This window comes from Perognathus longimembris, chromosome 26 (assembly GCF_023159225.1).
Source record: "Perognathus longimembris pacificus isolate PPM17 chromosome 26, ASM2315922v1, whole genome shotgun sequence".
In the NCBI taxonomy this organism is placed as follows: domain Eukaryota; kingdom Metazoa; phylum Chordata; class Mammalia; order Rodentia; family Heteromyidae; genus Perognathus; species Perognathus longimembris.
The window spans coordinates 7908347-7925002 of record NC_063186.1 but is presented as its reverse complement, the minus strand read 5'-3'; the positions used below and the strand labels follow the sequence as shown (position 1 = coordinate 7925002).

At 47.4% G+C, this 16656-nt stretch overlaps 1 protein-coding gene across 2 annotated transcripts in view; it reads left to right on the top strand.

The window, feature by feature from the left end:
* Window positions 1-16656, top strand: part of Rad54l2 (RAD54 like 2) — a 46394-nt gene that overhangs the window by 19226 nt on the left and 10512 nt on the right. For both annotated transcript variants that reach the window (XM_048334501.1, XM_048334502.1), the window contains exons 3-11: window positions 8635-8836; window positions 10429-10568; window positions 11299-11415; window positions 11845-12071; window positions 12738-12920; window positions 13055-13188; window positions 13792-13988; window positions 14974-15316; window positions 16074-16251. In XM_048334501.1, coding sequence (XP_048190458.1) covers window positions 8635-8836; window positions 10429-10568; window positions 11299-11415; window positions 11845-12071; window positions 12738-12920; window positions 13055-13188; window positions 13792-13988; window positions 14974-15316; window positions 16074-16251 — 1721 coding nt within the window. The remainder of the gene's footprint in view (window positions 1-8634; window positions 8837-10428; window positions 10569-11298; window positions 11416-11844; window positions 12072-12737; window positions 12921-13054; window positions 13189-13791; window positions 13989-14973; window positions 15317-16073; window positions 16252-16656) is intronic.

Sequence of the window (16656 nt, the reverse complement as noted above, 5' to 3'; positions counted from 1 at the left end):
AAAATTAACTTTCAGCTATACAGACTTACCATTTGCTGTATAGTGTTTAGTATCCAAATGTAAGCAACAAAATACATAAACTTCTCAGCTGTGCTCTTAAGGGTCGGGTGGCTATACCCGTATTCCTGAGCAAGCCCAAAACTACCTAAAATAAGGGGGTCACCTCACTTTGGAGTGAGCTGCCAAATAACATCAACACTAGCCAGGGTAGTAAGGAAAGAAGGCAAAAAGAAAATTATAACAATGTTCAGTTTAACTTTCTTTTCTTGAGGCGAAGGCAAAGCGGCTGAGTCGGGTGCTTGGGGACCTCCCATGTTCCACCACGGTAGCCGTCGTCCAGGGCAAAGGGGTCAGCTGGCCTGGCGTGGAAGCAATGAACCCAAGTGGCGATGCCGTCTAGGGTCCCTTCCACCGTGGTTCTAAGGATTTGGGGTTATGCCTTCGGACGAACACCCAGTCCCCTGGTCTGAATAAATAGGGGGTAGGGACAGAAGCGGAATCATATGCCTTAAGTAGGGGTCACATATTCTTGTGCACGAGCTGCAATCGAGTTTACACAAAAACTCAGCATCATCCAAATCAGCAAGCAATTCAGTCTGAAGGCTTAAAGCCCAGCTGATAGAATTTCTTCCTCTAAGCAGAGCAAAAGGAAGGAGTGACACCCAGTCTGTGCCAGTCTCTAAGGCCAATTTAGTTAAGGTCTCTTTTAGAGTCCGATTCATTCTCTCTACCTGTCCTGAACTCTGGGGTCTATAAGCACAATGCATTTTCCAATCCGTCCCCAGTGCAGCGGCTATTCCCTGACTTACTTTTGAGACGAAAGCCGGTCCGTTGTCCAACCCAATGGTGGATGGGAAGCCATACCTGGGTAGGCTTCCAAGATCTTCTTAGCCACTACATTCGTGGTCTCATGCTTTGTTGGATAGGCTTCAACCCATCCTGAAAAGGTGTCTACAAAAACTAGCAGATATTTGTATTCAAATTTTCCAGGTTTAAATCTACTTCCCAATACACGCCTGGCCTATCCCCACAGAGGCGAGCTCCTTTAGTAACTTGTTGATTGGGGGCATTGGTAAGCTGACAGGCCTTACAATTTTTAACAATATCTTCAATAAGTTGATCTCCTTGTCTAATTTTCACTTTGGAGTGTCGGAGCAAGTCCTGAATTCTTCGGGTTCCCATGTGAGAAACCTGGTGGATTCTCTTTAAGAATCCCCTTACCCAGCCCTTATGGCAAGATAAGTTTCCCTTCACAAGTTTTCCACCAGTCGTTGTTTCCTTCTCTGTCCGGGGGGCCATGGGAATTTTCTTTATCCACTCCAAGTCTTCTTGGGAATACTGGGGCACAGGAGGCAAAGCTCGTGGCCCTGGGTCTACTAGAGTCAATACTTCTGCTCTGGGCTGGAGGGCTGCTTCCTTAGCTGCCTGGTCGGCCAGATTATTCCCTCTAGTCACCGAATCAACTCCCTTTGATGACCCGGACAGTGCATAATGGCAATAGAGCCCGGATGAGGCTTATTGCCTCAAAGGCCCTTTGCATCTGCTCAGTCCAATGAAATTCTGGGAGGTTTTTGGTGGCTTCATATAGAGGCTTGGTCATCTCAGCGAACCCAGGTATCCTCAGCCGGCAAAAGCCTGCTGTTCCTGTTCCCAGGAACTCTGACTTGTCTGGCTGATTTAGGCACAGGGATTTTCAGCACAGTCTCTTTATGTGCATCTGACAGCCAGCGCTTGCTCTCTCTTAATATGAAGCCCAGATAGGTGACTTCAGGTTTACAAATTTGTGCCTTTTAACATTCTAGTTTGTAAAAGCTTTTTCCTGACTGGCTGGGGAACTGATCTCTGATGACCTAAAAAAATTACCTTTGCAGGCCTTTAACAGATCTCAATAAGGACACAATCTCAGGTCTACAAGCTTTCTTTCCTAAACAGATGTATCAGCTTAAAATTCTCACTGCCAGTCAGAGCTTAGAGTAGATGCGGGGGTTGGGATTTTAAACTCTCCTCTCATTTGAGAAACTTACCCTTACTACCCACTATCACAGATGACTGGCAAGTTCCTGCCCAGTAGACAGACATGGGCATTGCAAAGGCATGCTTATGAACTATTCTTCTAGGACTTCCCAGCTTTGATTAACTTTTGAAAGGCCAAACAGGAGTGACTCTAGGATCTGACACCATCTCTGCCATCCAAGCAGTGGCTTACTGCCTCTGGATGCTCCATCACTTTTGTCCCAGGAGGGAGTGACTTTCCACTGGACTTGGACTCAGGGCCTGAGTGCTGTCCCTCAGCTCTCCAGCTCAAGACTAGCACCCTACCACTTTGAGCTCCACACAACTCCGTTCCCAGCACTCTGCTGGCTGATTAGAGACAAGTCTCTCACAGGGACCTTTTTCTGCCAGGGCTGGCTTCGAACCGCAGATTTCAGATCAGTGAGTCTTACAAGAGGCCACTTTACTCCAATTAAAGCAACAAGGTGGTCCACACAGAAGTCGTTTTAAGCATGCTCTTACCTAGAACTTATTAAGGGCCAGTATTAGATCTTGACAAACTTGTAGGAATTACCTGTGCTTCTCTGTGGGCCTGCTGGAAACTGTTACAAAAAACAAAAACCTACAAAGAAGCTGGAATGGCAATTGAACATTTTGGTAGCCATAATTCTCCTTTTCTCACTTTGCAATAATTATTTAGGACAATTTTACTTCCAAATTTCTTATCTAGAAATGTATTCTTGATTTCCAAAGCCTTTTTACTAACCCTACACTTTAGCTTTTATCTGCATTGGCAAAAATGAAGCTCACAGGCATTCTGAAACCAGGTGCCGCCCTTTGCCTACGGGCTGCTTGTTTCAAAAGAGCCTCTATTTTTTTTTTTCCAGTCCCAGTTACTGCATGGCATGAAGACCTTTGAATTTTTCCTTAATGCAAGAATTACAATTACAGAATTAGAAATATTTTTCCATTCAGCTTTCCAATATATTAGTGAGAAACATTGGCCCATTTTGCCATTTCTTCCTACATACATAGAGTTAATGAGAGTTTACTTCTATCCCCATCAGTTTAATATATATCCTTTTAAATTCAAATTTTTTGACACTTAGCTCTGCTTTTTTTTTTTAACTATAGTTCCTCTTTAATGCAAGAATCCTTTAAAGCATTTGGTAATGCCCAAACTTGATGACCATTTGAATTTAAACTTAAACTCACTCAATTTTACATCATACTAACAGTCTTTTTTTTTTTTTTTTTTGCCAGTCCTGGGCCTTGGACTCAGGGCCTGAGCACTGTCTATGGCTTCTTCCCGCTCAAGGCAAGCACTCTGCCACTTGAGTCACAGCGCCACTTCTGGCCATTTTCTGTATATGTGGTGCTGGGGAATCGAACCCAGGGCTTCAAGTATACGAGGCAAGCGCTCTTGCCACTAGGCCATATCCCCAACCCCATACTAACAGTCTTGAACATGTTCACACTCACACATGCACACACACACACATACATATTCAAAAGATCTTAAAGCGCGCAGAATAAGCATCGGCCGTACATTTTAAGACAAAAACCTTTAACAAATGATTTTAGCATTCTCCAGCCTCATTTTACAGGGCTTGATAGTTTTAGTAAAACATTTTTAGTCTTAGTAAAACATTTTAGCACACCAAATAATTTTCTGTTTAAGAAGGCTGGGTGGGGGTCCCCCTAGAGTTCTTTTTTGCGGACACTCACACTGATTGTGGGCTGTCGCCTGTACATCTCATGCAGGTTTGACACAAAAGAGACTATCAGAACACAGACGACAGGTGAGGTCACTCCCCACCGCCTGCGGGTGGCTTGGGCTGGCCCCGTGTCTGCCCCTGTTGGCGGCGGCTGCGGGTCATAACTCGGGGCCGACACCTCCGTGCCCTGAGCTGCCAGCACCAGGACTGGTCGGGACCCTCCAAAGCAGAGGACACAGCTGAAACATTTTTTTTTTTTAAGAGTAAAAGTTTTACATTTTATTGCTTAGTCAAACTTGTCTGTCTTGGGCTTGTTTGCATGTTTATTTTCTTTCTTTTTCTTCTTCTTTTTTTTAATATATATATTTTTTATTATTAATTGAACATAAATTTTTTTACAAGGTGTTGTGCAAAGAGGGTGCAGTTACATAGTAGGGCAGTGTGTACATTTCTTGTGATATCTTACAACCTGTTTTTCCATCCCTTGTCTAGGTCAGGTAGACCCATATGCAATATACAATGTATCAAGCACATATACAGTGTTCACAGACTTGGTCTCTACTGTCTCTCCGTCTCCCTTTGTTAACAGTCATATATCAGGGAGATCATGCCCCTTTGTTTTCTGTGTTCTAGGCTTGTCTCACTCAACATTATTTGTTCGAGTTCTGACCATTTCCCTGCGAATAACAATATTTCACCATTCCTAATCGCTATGTAGTATTCCATTGTGTATAAGTACCATATTTTTTGGATCCATTCATCTGTGGAGGGGCATCTGGGTTGTTTCCATATTTTGGCTATTGTGAATTGTGCCGCGATAAACATGGAAGTACAAATGTCTTTTTGATATCTTGGGTTTTGCTGTTTAGGATAGATGCCTAGGAGTGGTATGGCTGGGTCATAGGGTAGGTCTATATTGAGCTTTTTGAGAAACCTCCATACTGTTCTCCAAAGTGGTTGTACTAATTTGCACTCCCACCAACAATGGAGAAGGGTTCCTCTTTCCCCACAGCCCCTCCAGCATTTGTTGTTTCCTGAGTTCAGAGTATAGGCCATTCTAACTGGGGTGAGGTGGTATCTCAGGGTTGTTTTTATTTGCATTTCCTTTACTAGCAGGGATGTTGAGCATTTCCTCATGTGTTTCTTTGCCATTTTTATTTCTTCTCTTGTGAAGTCTCTCTTTAGCTCTTTTGCCCATTTCCTAATAGGTTTATTGGGCTTGGAGGGGCTTAGTTTTTTGAGTTCTCTGTAGATGACAGATATCAGGCCTTTGTCTGTTGCTGTGCTGGTAAATATCCTTTCCCATATCGTTGGCTGTCTTTCTATTTTGGTGGCTATGACCTTAGCTGTGCAGAAACTTTTTAATTTGTAGTAGTCCCATTTGTTGAGTCTTTCCCCTATTTGTTGTGCCCCTGGGGCTCTATTCAGGAAGTTCCTTCCTGTGCCTATAAGTTCTAGTGTCTTTCCTACTCTGTCCTTCAGTAGTTTCAAGGATTCAGGTCTGATATTGAGGTCCTTGATCCATTTTGAGTTGATCTTGGTGCATGGTGATAGGCTTGGGTCTACTTTGAGTTTTCTACAGCTGAAACATTTTAAGAAAGGCCGAACCCAAGCTGGAGCGTCCCTGTCAACTAGTTCCCTCCAGGTGTCTATATAAGGAATCTGGTCTAGATAGCCTAAAAGAGGGGTGTCGATTTAAAGCTCCCCTCAGGTGGCCAATTAGCTCTCTCAAGGATGGACCATTCTGACTTGCACAGGGTAAACCTAGCAAGTCAGAGACTGAGATCTTGAGAATTGCAGTTTCTTATGGGCCACACCTTGGTTCTGAGCTATCTCCTTGACCTCCCTCCAGTGAGCTAGGGTCAAATCTAGGGGGCTAGATGGAGGTCCCCAAGATAGAACATTACCCATAGCTCTGATCAGATGTTTAGTTCAAAAGGCTACAAAAAACAAACAAACAATACAACACACAGGCCTGAGAATAAGAAAAGAGTTGGAGATCTCTTAAGTTGGCCCACAAGCCTCCTCCTCCTGCTAGGCAGCAGGAAGAGACCTAAGTTGGCCCAACCTCCCGCAAGGGTGCAGGAGGAGTGAACCCAAGTGGACTCAGTAGTGGTGGAGAATCTGGGGCGTCCCCCAGTCTCCCACGGGATTGCCAAGTAAGCGAGTCCGCTTCGACAGCCCTTTAAAGAACCCCTTTAAGAAATAAGCAAAAGCAAAACAGACAAATTACCGGACAAGACAAATACACAAATGAACAGCACTGTTTCCTTACCTTCGGAGTCTGGGGTCTCGGGGGTCTCTGGGGCGATCCCGGACGAAACCCCAAATATTATGCCAAGTCGCGAGACGACCACCAAGAAGGCCACCGAGACTCAGACATTCTGAAATGCAAAAGCAAGGCAAGGCTTTATTCAAGCGAGCTGCACCTCGGGCCTCATCCTACCCACCGACACAGCGGAGGTTAGGAGGGAGCCTCAAGCTGCGATTACACAGGGCTTATAAAGGCAAAAACAGAGTTACAACAGGTGTTCAAGCAAGCAAGATTAGGACACAGGTACAAATCTGATTGGCTCAGGGTTCGAGGCATTCTAGGGGTGGTCAGAGTTAAGCATCCCCAGCGGTTAGAGTTCTAGACCGACTGGGCCCTAATGGGCTTGTCCTGGGTCTGCTCACAGGGCCTGCTTATCTCAGGTTCACGTGGTAAAGTAGGGTTCGCGTGGTAAAGTGGGGTCTGACTTCAAAGTCTGGCACTTCACTATGTTACTGGAAGGTGAGCAGGTTTGGTTTTTGTTTTTTTTGTTGTTTTCTCTTCTTAAGAGGAGTCCACTCAGAGACATAGAAGCCAGAAGGCAATACATTTCCAAAAGAAAAGTCAACAAATTCCTGCAACAGATCAGTTTCAGACCTTTAGATCTGACCTTCAAGACCTGTCCTCTGTGTTCTGATTTTGTCCTATCTGCCTGCTTTATAGCCTTGCCTCCCAAGTATTTTCCAAATGATTGCTCAATAAATTTGCTTGTGAAATAGAACTATAACAAAACAAGACCAGGAAAATATCAAAGGTCGTTATCAGGGATTGGAGGATCTAGCTCAGTAAAAAATGAAACCAAATAAAAACAAAACCATGGGGCTGGGGATATAGCCTAGTGGCAAGAGTGCCTGCCTCGGATACACGAGGCCCTAGGTTCGATTCCCCAGCACCACATATATAGAAAATGGCCAGAAGTGGCGCTGTGACTCAAGTGGCAGAGTGCTAGCCTTGAGCAAAAAGAAGCCAGGGACAGTGCTCAGGCCCTGAGTCCAAGGCCCAGGACTGGCAAAAAAAATTTAAAAAAAAAAAAAAAAAAAAACAAGACTATTATCTTAAAATCAGGCCAGAGAAACCAGCAAAAAAAACAAAAACAAAAACACAAAACAACTTAAGTTGAAGTGTGCCAGCTCAGCCCCAAATAGAGTTGGTGAGTAGGGGAAGCTGTAGTGGTGGTGGAAATGGCCATTTAGCAGTGGCTGTTTCCTGCTGGGGTATGTGCTGTCCAAACAGCCTATTCATTTGGGAATGAATGAATGGAACTGCTATTCATCTAGGAGGAAGGATTTTGAGCTGTGAGTTAGGACGAATGTGAAAATGCATGTGTCCTGTGAGAAGAAGGAGTGCCTCGCAGAAAGAGTTCCTTTAAAGGAAAACAGACTTTGCTGGAGTGTTTCAAGTGGAAATTGAAGAGGACTATCTGAAGAGGGTAGTGATGAATTGGGGAGCGCAGCTATTCAGACTTGGAACTCGACTTTGATCTCTCTCTCTCTCTCTCTCAAAAATGATTTTTTTTTTAAACCATGCTGGGGATCTAACCCACATGCAAGGCTGCAAGGCAAGTGTTTGGACACCAGGCTGCATCCCTCAGCCTCTTTGGGTTCTTGTTGTCAGGTTGGATACATGAGGCAGTGCTACTGGCTTCTCAGCAGGTAGAGCACATCTATGAGCCTAGGCTCACACTAGTTGACCAAAAAGCCCATTAGTACTTCCTGCGACTCTGAGCTCTTCTGGGGCAGCTGTAAGCTGTCATTAAGTGGTTGACAAGTAGAATGGGTGAACACTTGGAGGACGAAAGGCAAAGGGACTTTATCTTAGAGTCACACAAGCAGGCATGATCTGTGTTTGGAACCTAATTCCTTTCTTTTGTTCTTGTTGTTGTTGTTGTCAGCCTTGAACTCAGGGCCTGCGCACTGTCTCCTGAGCCTCGTTGTGTTCAAGGCCTAGCGATCTACCACTTGAGCCGCAGCTTCACTTCCAGTTTTGTGTGGTTGGTTGGAGATTAGAGTCTCACGGGAACGTTTCTTCCCCAGGCTGGCTTTGAACCAAGATCCTCAGATCTCTGCCTCCCTGTAGCTAGGATGACAAGCATGAGCCACCGGTAGCCGGCTGGAACCCAACTTCTAAATTAGGGCTTTGTGTCTGAGTCTCCTGAGGCCAAGAAACCTCCTAATTCTCATTATAGCACTAAATGTTATTAAGAGTGGTGGGAAAGGGCTGGGGATATAGCCTAGTGGCAAGAGTGCCTGCCTCGGATACACGAGGCCCTAGGTTCGATTCCCCAGCACCACATATACAGAAAATGGCCAGAAGCGGCGCTGTGGCTCAAGTGGCAGAGTGCTAGCCTTGAGCGGGAAGAAGCCAGGGACAGTGCTCAGGCCCTGAGTCCAAGGCCCAGGACTGGCCAAAAAAAAAAAAAAAGAGTGGTGGGAAAAATGAAGACGAGCAAAGGAAAAGGTGACATGGCCCAAAAAGCATTGAATTTGAAGAATTGTAATCCCTTTGTACAACTCCTGAATTATAACAGTTTTGGTTTTTTTAGTAAAAAATAGGGGGGAAAAAATCCAATCCCCCTTGGTAAAGGCACCTCTGTCTCCTTGTCTTTCCCTCCAGACACATCCCTAGAAGGCATGTGTGACCCCGACCATGCCCAGCCGGAGGACGACGGGCAGCGGCCACCGCGGTGCACTTCAACTACCTCATCTCAGTCTGAGCCCTCAGAGCAGCTTAGGCCCCATCGAGACAAGATCCTCGCCTCCGAGGACCCCAAAAAGAAGAGAGCTCAGAAGCCCTCTCACATGAGGAGAAATATACGGTGAGCTCCGCTGGGGGGGGGGCGGGGAGAGGGGCGGGGAGAGAGACACGAGGCCTCCATCCGTAAGGCTGGCAACCACAGAAGAGAGTTCTCCGTTTCCCAACAGGGAGAAAAGTGTGTACCCTCATTAACAGGTGCGGTAAAGCAACCTGTAACCCCAGTACTCAGGAGACTTAACACGGGGGGGGGGGGGTCCAGGTCAGCTGAGCCTCCAGGTCAGCCTGGCCTACACAGTGAGACCCTGTCTCAAAACAAGAACCCCAGTAGTGAAGGTACATCGTAGGCCCAACGGGCTTGGCTACAAGAGAAAGGGTGAAGAAAGGGCTTCCCCACCAAGGAGGAGGCATCAGGCGTGGCCCAAGGGTAAAAGGATGCTAGAAATTGGTCCCTCCGGTTTGTTTTTCCTTTATTTTTCATTTGTCTCCAAGTGATCCACAAAGCTGAAAAGTAGCATCTGTTGCATCCTCCATCCTTTATATGTACTACGTAGAATTAAGCGGGGACCTCTTCCAGAAAATGAAAGCATTTTAGTCCACATCCTTTTAAAAAAAAAATCTTGTGCCTTGCATAGTTGTTTAAAGGGGACTGAACTGGCTTTTCCTCTTCCATCCTCAATTCTCTGAGCTCAAAACTGGTGATTTTCCCCTTTCTCTCCCTCATGAGCTTGCCAATACGTTGCCCAAGTGGTATTTATTTATTTATTATCGTCTAAGCTTTTTTCAGTGATTTATTTTCCCAGTGGCAAATCAATCACATATCTAGTGCATTTCCTAAGAAACAGAGGCCAAGTACAAAATGGGAAAAAAGCAAACATAAAAATGTTAGTGGTGGGCTGGGAATGTGGCCTAGTGGCAAGGGTGCTTGCCTCCTATACATGAAGCCCTGGGTTCGATTCCCCAGCACCACATATATAGAAAATGACCAGAAGTGGCACTGTGGCTCAAGTGGCAGAGTGCTAGCCTTGAGCAAAAAGATAAGTCAGGGACAGTGCTCAGGCCCTGATGAGTCCAAGTCCCAGGACTGGCAAAAAAAAAATGTGTTGGGGTTTGGAAATGTGGCTTCTTAGAGGAAGAGTGCTTGCCTAGCATCCATGAAGCCCTGGGTTTGATTCCTCAGCACCACATCAGCAGAAAAAGCCGGAAGTGGGTGGTGTGGCGTAAGTGGTAGAGTTGCTAGCCTTGAGCAAAAAGGAAGCTCAGGGACAGCGCCCAGGCCCTGAGTTCAAGCCCCAGGACTGGGAGAAATAAATAACTGAAAATGTTAGTGTTGTTTTGTTTTTTCTTTTACTTTGCCTAATAAATATGCCTAAATTTTGTTTTTAAAAAAAAAAATCTTAAGGGGCTGGGGATATAGCCTAGTGGCAAGAGTGCCTGCCTCGGATACACGAGGCCCTAGGTTCGATTCCCCAGCACCACATATACAGAAAACGGCCAGAAGCGGCGCTGTGGCTCAAGTGGCAGAGTGCTAGCCTTGAGCGGGAAGAAGCCAGGGACAGTGCTCAGACCCTGAGTCCAAGGCCCAGGACTGGCCAAAAAAAAAAAAAAAAAAAATCTTAAGTGGACCCCAATGCTCTTCTCTAAATGTTTATTTAGAAAGCTACTCCGGGAGGATCAATTGGAGCCCGTTACCAAAGCGGCACAGCAGGAAGAGCTGGAAAGGAGGAAGCGTCTGGAGCAGCAGAGGAAAGATTACGCAGCCCCCATTCCCACCGTGCCCCTGGAGTTCCTACCTGGTAAGCAGTATTTGTGGCAGGAATGGTCCCCGTCTCCAGGGAGGAGGAGACCTAAACTTACACCAAGGGTAGAGGTAGGTCTGGAATATGATTGTGGCTTCTCAGAAATCTTTTAAAGTCCTTTCACTTCTCGAGAGCACACACACACACACACACACACACACACAGTCAGAATTGTCACAATGAGTCAGTGGGTCTAGGCACCCCTCAGTGACTTAAGCCCATAATCTTAGCTACTCAGGAGACTGAACTGTGAGGATTATAGTTCGAAGCCAGCCCAGACAGAAAAGTCCATGCGATTCTTATCTCCAATGTACCACTGAAAGGCTAGAAGTAGAGCTCAGGGATAATTCCCTAGTCCAGCACCCCCCCCCCAAAAAAAAGTAAATGGAGGATGGTAGAGTGACAAGTATGAGGCCTCGAGTTCAAATCCCAGTGTTGTCCCCTCTCCAAAGAAATGGAGATGGATAAATATGTGTTCCTCAAATGGATCTCACTGAGATTCCCGCCTCCCCCCCACCCCCCGCCGCCGCCCATGTAACTTTGGAATTCAACACGCCACTGGCCCAGAGCCCTTGCTAGTCGGCAGGTGGACCACGGGAGGTAAGATTCCGTACAGAAAGTGAATTTGGAAAGAGGGCTCCGCAGCCTGGAGGAAGGGGTGGCAAGTCATTTGGGGAAATGGGCCCCAGCTCAACGCGGCTTGATGTCCTCTCCCATCTTTTCCTAGAGGAAATTGTCTTACGAGCAAGCGAGGGTCCCCAGCTGCCTCCGCGGGTACTGGCCCAGGAGGTCATCTGTCTGGACAGTAGCAGTGGCAGCGAGGATGAGAAAAGCAGTCGCGATGGTAAGAATCCTCCCTGCTCGAGATGGGCTGTACTTTGGGGGAAGGTTGGTCCTTTCCCTCCTTTGGTTAGGACCTCCCATTTGACAGATTTCCCTTAGCCGTAGAGAATGGGAGTTTTTCCTTATCTTGAAGCTGAAATTGAAAGAACATTTCCTTGTTTTGTTTTCATATTTGCAGGTCATGGATTTTAATAGTATTCCGCCTCCCTTGTCCTCCTCACCTGCTAGTCTCCACCCTCCCACCGCATCTATTTCCACCCTAGGCCCCTTACTGACCGGCAGCCTTCAGAGTTTCTCCATGCTACTACCCTCATGTATACTTGCAGGGTGTTAACAAGTTATCCCCCCCCCCCTTTCTATCTTCATCCTCCTCCCCTTTCTCCTTTGGAGCAGTCTCTTGGTTTGATTCTCGTTGTCTTCCCTGTATCAGAGGTGATTGAGCTGAGCTCCGGAGAGGAGGACACCCTGCACGTCGTGGACAGCAGCGAGTCTGTCAGCGAGGAGGATGAGGAGGAGGAGAAGGGGGGCACCCACGTGAACGACGCCTTAAACCAGCACGACGCCCTCGGGCGGGTCCTCGTCAACCTGAACCACCCTCCGGAGGAGGAGAACGTCTTCCTGGCCCCGCAGTTGGCACGGGCTGTGAAACCTCATCAGGTACAGCAGAGCTTTACCCGCGTATCCCTGCCTTGCTAGGGGCAGTGCCCGCCGGTGGCCATGCACGCCACAGCCTGGGAAGTACCACTTTAAAAAGACTCACCTCCCAGCAGTTGATGCGTGTCCAGATTCTTCTGGCTTTGGAGGAGTGGGAAAGGGAAGCGACAAGCCTTGGATTTGACCTCTTTTGTAGAAGACATGGGAGCTTAACAGCCAGTCTTTTGTGTGTGTGTGTGTGTGTGTGTGTGTGTGTGTGTGTGTGTGTGTGTGTGTGTGTGTGTGTGTTTTCCTTCTGTGGTTATTAATCAGCAAGGAAACGCAAAGAGACTTTCCTGGGAGAGCAAGGCTTTGAATAGGAAGGTGAAATCCAAAAGAGACATTCTGAAAGAAGCAGAATAGTTTGTATTGCCAGGGCCGGGAACCAGGACTCATTAAGGAGTAGAAGTTTGATGAAGCCAGAGATTTACACAGCATAAGAACTTCTAAGACCGTCAGCAACAAATAGACTAGTCTCAGGATACAGGGAAAGTTCTCTGGCTCCCCTAGCTAGCTGTGAGACTGGCTTCTCGGCTTGCTTAATTCTGATGCAATTTCAAAGTGAATAGAACTGGAGGCCTGGTCTTTGCTGACGTCCTCTGACATTTATCTTGTTTTTGTTCTTGTCAGATTGGCGGGATCCGGTTCTTGTATGATAACCTAGTCGAGTCCCTGGAAAGGTTTAAGACCAGCAGTGGCTTTGGCTGTATCCTAGCCCACAGCATGGGCTTAGGGAAAACTCTGCAAGTGATCTCCTTCGTTGATGTCCTCTTCCGCCACACGCCAGCCAAGACCGTCCTTGCCATTGTGCCGGTAAGCGTTTGGGGGGAGGCTTCACCTAGTGACCCTGCCGAGCAGAATTCTGGGTTACTGAGCCCTGAAAAGCTCCATGAGGTCAGCTATGAGCTTACTCCTTAAATCTCTTTTTGAACTTGGCTTTCTGACAGGTTAATACTCTTCAGAATTGGCTGGCAGAGTTCAACATGTGGCTTCCAGCTCCTGAAACCCTTCCAGCTGACAACAAGCCTGAAGAACTCCAGCCTCGGTTCTTTAAGGTTCACATCTTGAATGACGAGCACAAGTAGGTCGTCTGTTCGCTCCTCCATGTCCCTTCATTCCTTTTAGATTTCTCCCTAGGATCTGGATGTCCAAACAGCATGTTTTAAGTATGTGTTATGTCTTCCCAGATTCTTTTTCTTTCTTTCTTTCTTTTTTTTTTTTTGCCAATCCTGGGGCTTAAACTCAGGGCCTGGATGCTGTCCCTGAGCTGCTTTTGCTCAAGGCTAGTGCTCTACCACTTGAGTCACAGCGCCACAGTAGCTTTTTCTATATATGTGGTGCTGAGGAATCCAAGCCAGGGCTTCATGCATGCTAGGCAAGCACTCTACCACTAAGCCATTGAGTTGTCGTTTGTTGCTGTTTAACTACCATCCATCCGTGATCCAGTACAGCAAGGACCTGTGGGGTGCTAGGAGGTTGTTGGGCGCCTGGCCAGTTCTGTGTTTGCCATAGGAAATCTTTGGCAATCAGAGTCTCCGCGAACATCAACACAGCTTTGATTGTAAGGAATTCTTCCTGAGTGGTACCAAAAACAATACCTTCTCCCTGCCTCACCTCTTAAAAACGAAACCCAACTTTGCAGAGATATAACTCATGGCTCACATGATTCTGTTTTCTCTTGTAGGACAATGGCCTCTCGTGCCAAAGTGATGGCTGCCTGGGTGTCCGAAGGTGGAGTGATGCTGATGGGGTATGAAATGTACAGACTCCTCACATTGAAGAAATCCTTTGCCACGGGTCGACCAAAGAAAACCAAGAAACGATCTCATCCAGTCATCATTGATCTGGATGAAGAAGACCGACAGCAGGAGTTTAGGAAAGGTGGGCAGCCCGTGTTGGACGGACGTACTCCGGAGGTGTTCCAGGAAGGAAGACTTCATGTCTGTCACAGCACCTAGATGAGCTATTAAAGGAATCCTTGAAATGGATTATTGTTAAGACATCTGGGATTGGTTGGGCATCCTCCCGTGGCTTGCAAAAAGGTGCTGCTTTCTGTACCAAGCACACCCTGGACCAAGGGAAATACTCCTGTTCATACTTCTCCCACAGAGCTGTGGAGAGAGTTTTAACTGCTTTTACCACCACCACACCCCACACACACACCCATCTAGAGATTTTCTGAGAAAGCGTTAAAATATCTACAGAGTGTCTACATTACTTACCAAAAATCAGAAGAGTAATGCCTGTGAATTTATAAAGATGAGTTGATCTCAGTTGCTTTTCATGAAAACTGTTTTCAGAGTGGCAGCCATTTCCTCTCCTTCAAGGGCCTTTGCTCATTTGAGGAAGCAAGTTTCTAAGGATTCCGAGAGCATTCGTTTTGAGGGGCTTAGTGTTCTAGATTTGCTTCTGTGGTAGAGCTGGGGTGAACATTGCCATTTAACAGCGATTGGTGAATAACGTCCGAAAACTATCCTTTAGCTAGCCCCTCCCAGCCAGCCCTCAGAAGGAGTCAAGACACTGGCAATGGTGAGATATGAGCCCTCTGATAGATATATCTAGATTGTTCCCATTTTCCATTTTCACTGGATAACGCGTTTAGTCCTAGGCTGGTACTTTAGTGACGTGATTTAAGCAAATCAGTTTTACTCTTAGCCATCCCTCGAGTCACTGGCCAGGTTAGCATCATACCCAACACACAAGCGCTTGGACGGCAGGCTCCCTTTACCCGATGGGAGCTGACACTTGCTTTCCCGCTTCCTCCATCTCTTCTCTGTCTCCTCCAGGGTGCTCCCCTGCGTCTCGTGTAATTGCGTAAGGGCAGGCCCTCTCCACCCTCTGACCCCGGATCCTCTTCCCTCCCTAGAGTTTGAGAAGGCCTTATGCCGCCCGGGCCCTGATGTGGTCATCTGTGACGAAGGGCACCGCATCAAGAACTGCCAGGCCAGCACCTCCCAGGCTCTGAAGAACATCCGTTCTCGTCGCCGGGTGGTGCTGACCGGGTACCCCCTGCAGAACAACCTGATCGAGTACTGGTGCATGGTGGACTTTGTACGCCCAGATTTCCTCGGCACTCGGCAGGAGTTCAGCAACATGTTTGAGCGCCCTATCCTGAACGGGCAGTGTATCGACAGCACACCGCAGGACGTCCGCCTCATGCGGTACCGGAGCCATGTTCTGCACAGCCTCCTGGAGGGCTTCGTGCAGAGGTAAGCCGGGGTCGGGGCCCCTCAGAGGAGACGGTTACCCCGGAGGAGGGCCCTCCCCAGGAGTATAACTCCTTTGTATAAGTAGGTAGCAGATGATGGGTGTCTATAGTTTCGATTCTCCCCAAGTTTGACCTCCACTCATAAGTTAACTTTAAAGTGACTGAAGACACCGGCCTTAACCAGCATTCTGCTGCCTTGGGGTAGACGTATAGAGGTGGTTCTGCAGAATGACCTTAGCAATTTTAGCATCCCAGTGGGTATAGCTTAGGCTACTCTAAGGGAATCTGTCACTTTCCCATTAAGATGGCACATGTAGAAAAAGCTCAGAGAGGCAGCCTAAATTGCTACAAGAACCTGGAGTTCATACCTCTGCCTTATTGCTTCAGATGATTTTTTTTTTTTTTTTTTTGGCCAGTACAGGGACTTGAACTTAGGGCTTGGGCACTGTCCCTGAGCTTCTTTTTGCTCAAGGCTAGCACTCTACCACTTGAGCCACAGCGCCACTTCCGGCTCTTTCTGTGTATGTGGTGCTGGGGAATCGAACCCTGGGCTTCATGCATGCTAGGCAAGCACTCTACCACTGAGCCACCTTCCCAGCCCCCAGATGACTGTCTTCATGGTGCTCTTGCATTGTGTTTGTTGTGGTCCTCAAGAGGGAGTTATAGCCAAAGTGCTAGGTGTCCTGGTTTTATCCTGTACTGTACCTTTCCTGGCTACCCCACGTGGCTGGCCACTGGTAATCTCTCTGCCACTGCAGGAGAGGCCACACTGTGCTAAAGATCCATCTCCCTGCCAAGGAAGAGAATGTGATTCTGGTGCGGCTGTCTAAGATCCAGAGAGATCTGTACACACAGTTCATGGACCGCTTCCGGGACTGCGGTAACAGTGGCTGGCTGGGGCTGAACCCCCTAAAGGCTTTCTGTGTGTGCTGCAAGGTGAGTTGGGGCCTTCAGGAAGATGGTTGGAGACTAAGGGTGCGCATCATCCTGAAGGAGCTACTCCCGCTGGGGGTCCTTGAAGGGAGAAAAAAGTGGGAGAGGCCACCTCTGTTCATGCACTGACCCAGTGCTCCTAGAGAGAGAGATGCACTGATCGTGTAACACAACTCCTAGGAGTGCCATGTACACTATCACTTGGTCCACAGTTCCACTCTGGCTGTGTGTGTGTGTGTTTAATTGGTGATAAGAGTCTCTCAGACTTTCCTGCCTGGGCTGGCTTTGGTTTGCGATCCTCAGATCTCAGTCTTCCTGAGTAGGTCGCTAGGATTCTCGCCATGAGCCACTCAACTTGATGCAGCCTTTTGGATTAAAGAATTCTTGGTATGACAGTGTGTGCCCTTG